The sequence below is a fragment of the Oncorhynchus tshawytscha genome, linkage group LG23 (genome assembly GCF_018296145.1).
Source record: "Oncorhynchus tshawytscha isolate Ot180627B linkage group LG23, Otsh_v2.0, whole genome shotgun sequence".
Classification (NCBI taxonomy): domain Eukaryota; kingdom Metazoa; phylum Chordata; class Actinopteri; order Salmoniformes; family Salmonidae; genus Oncorhynchus; species Oncorhynchus tshawytscha.
Window position 1 is genome coordinate 11,368,612 of NC_056451.1, and position 3,600 is coordinate 11,372,211.

The 3,600-nt window shown below is 39.2% G+C and overlaps 1 protein-coding gene across 1 annotated transcript; it reads right to left on the reverse strand.

Annotated features, from left to right (window-relative positions):
• Window positions 1–1,166: 1,166 nt before the first annotated feature.
• LOC112222987 (type-4 ice-structuring protein LS-12) lies at window positions 1,167–2,779 on the reverse strand. Its single transcript, XM_024385874.1, has 4 exons — window positions 2,736–2,779; window positions 2,297–2,365; window positions 1,886–2,003; window positions 1,167–1,546 (listed from the first exon to the last, which is right to left on the reverse strand). The coding sequence occupies exons 2-4, from the start codon at window positions 2,340–2,342 to the stop codon at window positions 1,306–1,308; spliced, it is 405 nt and encodes a 134-aa protein (XP_024241642.1). The 5' UTR covers window positions 2,343–2,365; window positions 2,736–2,779; the 3' UTR covers window positions 1,167–1,305.
• Window positions 2,780–3,600: the final 821 nt, after the last annotated feature.

The window sequence follows — 3,600 nt, forward strand, 5'->3', positions numbered from 1 at the left end:
CGACTTTCAGCGTTGCGGTCTCATTCCACACTGGAGACTTTGGCGCCATCCCTGCGGTCACCACGTCTGCCGTGAGTGCATGGATCGGATCACAGATGATGGTTTCCCGCGACATCAAGGGGTTTATAGCTCAAATCCCTGTCCACAGTGTAAATCAGTTATAGGCTACTAAATCTGTAACCGTGACTGTATATTAGAGCCTTTTCCTGAGTTTTTGTAACCTTGTCTTTTTCTATGCACTTTGTAGTCCCAGCATGTCCCTATTTCCCAGTCAATTCAACAGAGCTACGGTATCATCAAGACAAAGGACAAGCAAAGCTATTTCACCATTTATCTCCTCAATCAGATCAGATATTCATTGTCATCTTTTGGACATTCTATGCATTAATGAGTGTGTGTAGTTGGCCTAGGCCACAGTCAATGACATTAATGTAACAATCTAAATGTAGCTGATGCTAAACTCCATCCAATACAAATTACATTTTAAAGAATATTAACATCTCGGGCTCATAGACAGGGTTGGGGAGAAACTGATTGCATGTAATCATGTTATCTGATTACAAAAAAAAATAGTTCCAGCTAAAATTATATAATCATATTACAGATACATTTGGATTACTTGCTTGCGAAACATTTGTTTTGACCCTTTTACTGTTCTCAATGACATTCAATTCAGCCTTGAAAAAAGGCGCAAATTTAGCTTGTTCCACCTGAGCGAGTCTGACCATGAATCAGAGACCACTATGATGACACACCAAATGCGTTTGATGGATCGTTTTTGTCTTCTAATGCCTTTTAAGGGGAAAGTAATACGATTACATTACTGAGTATGGGTAATCCAAAATTACAGATTTTTTTATATATTTTTTTACAGGTAACTAGTAACTGTAACGGATTATGTAACAGATTATATTTAGTAAGTAACCTACCCAACTCTGCTTATAGGCTATATGATAGAGTGGCCCAAAGGTCAGTATATCAAAAACAAATATTGACTTGCATTTCAATAAGCACTTCCCATCAAATTCCACCCAGAAATGTATCTAATTTCAACCCCATAATTTGACTTTGAACCTTCAATAAATTACACAGCAGTACACAGTGCATTCATTTAATCTGCAATGTGCCCATGTGAACCATAGAGAAAACAATCACAGACAAATAGGTCACCTTTCATGCCCTTTATTGGTGATGTCAAGAGGAGTGAGGTAGACTTGACGCAGGTGAAACAGACAGAGGTTTTTCCTTTCTATGGTCTGGGCTGAACCAAAAGTGAACCCAAGCTATGGGGATGTTACGTTAGATTTACTGGGGGGGGAGGAGAGCCTTGGTTTGGTCAACCACCGTCTGGAAGAGCTGCTCCATCTGGGCCTGCAAGTCATCAGCCAGAGGCTTGAACTGGACCTGCAGTTTATCAGCCATGGGACGCACTTGCTTCTCGATGTCACTGACAAAGGATTTCATCTGCTCCTGGATCTTCTCAGCATGCTCCTGGATCTTGTCAGTCAGAGGCGTGATTTGAGTCTTACCCTCCTCCAGGTAACCCCTATGGGTAAAGAGACACACTTAGAGAGACGTTTTCCAACAGCTGTAAGCTCAGCGAGCAAGCTAGCTTTAAAGCCGACTCTATGGTACTGATGTGAAAACAGACATGTTTTAAAGGTAATATCCCTGTCAAGTACAATGTTACGAATAAATCAAATGAATAGTAACAATTTGAATGAGTGATCTATTTAGAATGACTTGATATCTTTAACGTGAAGAGATTAAACTCCATACAGAGTTGATGGTACTTATTTTGTTGATCTGCAATAAAATCCCCCCTCAAGAGAAGTATTCTATTATATTAAATTCTATTGGAAGAGTGTTGTGGTCAGTGACGTACTGAGCCTGGCTGATCAGCTCATGAGACTTCACTTTCTCAATGGCGTCCTGGAAGTACTTGGTGAGAGTCTCGATCTCAGCAGGGATGTCACGCTTCACCAGGGAACTGGACTCACAGCCTGTCATACACACACACAGAAAACCCACTTAGTTACACACACTCACTACACACACAGTATTGTGTTCAGTCAGAAAACAAGGATGGATGTAGTTATGATTGAAGAGGTTATAGATGAGCAGAGGAGTAAAAGGCTTGATTTTCAAATACATATTTATCCTCTGAATTACCTTGTTTAGCAGTTATGCGTTACTCAATTACTATTCATGAGTAGTATTAGGTATATATGCAGATTACGATAGAAAGTCAAAGATTTTTCTTTGTTGCGGAACAATTTGTGTAATGAATTCTTACCAATGGCCAGCACAACAACAAGGGCAGCGACGATAGAGAATTTCATGATTGCTAATGGGCAAGGGGGATCTACAGGAGAGGAGACAAGAGGATTAGGACGACAACAGGGAGTTTCAGATGCAACATTGTACACTACATGGCAATTGACACTCTAAGATATTCTATTCACTTTCAGAAGTTGCACTTATCCTGGTGAAACCAGGTAAATGTGATGAAACTTACCACATTAAGATCTCAGTAGAAATTGGTATCATATTTAACCATGTAGTCATAATGAAAACTTTACAGTACTTAGATGTATCTCTCTTGAGGCTACTACTAACAAAAAGACACACTCAACACTCTGTATACACACAATAAATATGGGGCTACACTTTTAAGCGTTAAACCAATATACTGAGACATTGGGATCAGACAGAGAAAACCATGGAAGACTTACCTTTACTTCTGGAGGTTCTTGGACCTAACGGTACCTTGTGTCTGGGGCCAAGGGGTTTTATAGCTCCTGCTGGAGAAAAGGGGCCTGGCCCAAATCTTATTGGCTACTACATGTAAGGAAGTGAACTGAGGTGGAATGTGCAAATGTGTAGTGTTGGCTGATGAACCTTGATGTGTTGCCTGTCACAATAATGACACAAAGTCCAAATGTGTGTATTGATTGGGTTTGAGATAAAGTGCTTGCACCACAGTTAAAACACATAATACTGATTGAATAAAAAAGTTACATTCAATCCAACCTATCCTGTCATCCCTTCATTGTGTAGGCTTAACGCAATCATTAATAGATTAGTTCTTTCTTGAAAAAAAATGTAAAGATGCCCATTTTTTAAAATGATTTGGGTATGCATTTTAGGTTACCCTCGTCTTTTAATTTGGGTTCAACTATACGGCAGTTGGAAGTTGCATCATTTTGTTTTCCCCCCTCATTCATTTGTTTCCAATGTTTTGAGGTTTTATCAACTCGTTTTCTAAATGATTGGCAGAGCTAGCATTTTTATAGAAAAATAACATTGGTTTTGGGGCAGTAACTACCAGCAACACAAATGAGAGAAGCTTGGTATTGTGCGTGTTAACCAGGGTTGAGGTCCTTTCGAATTGAAGGCAGTAAATTCTAGTCTGGCTGATACAGTAAACTGAAATTACAATTCAATAATTGGTAAAGGGCATCTGTTGTCAATGAGTTCTCAATCATCTGAAAAGGGGATGCTATTTATGTCAAAGGTTTTGGAAATGTTCAATACAAATAACTTCCTGAATAGCTAGTCTTTATTACACAGCCATGAAACACACATTTCTTAGAAAAA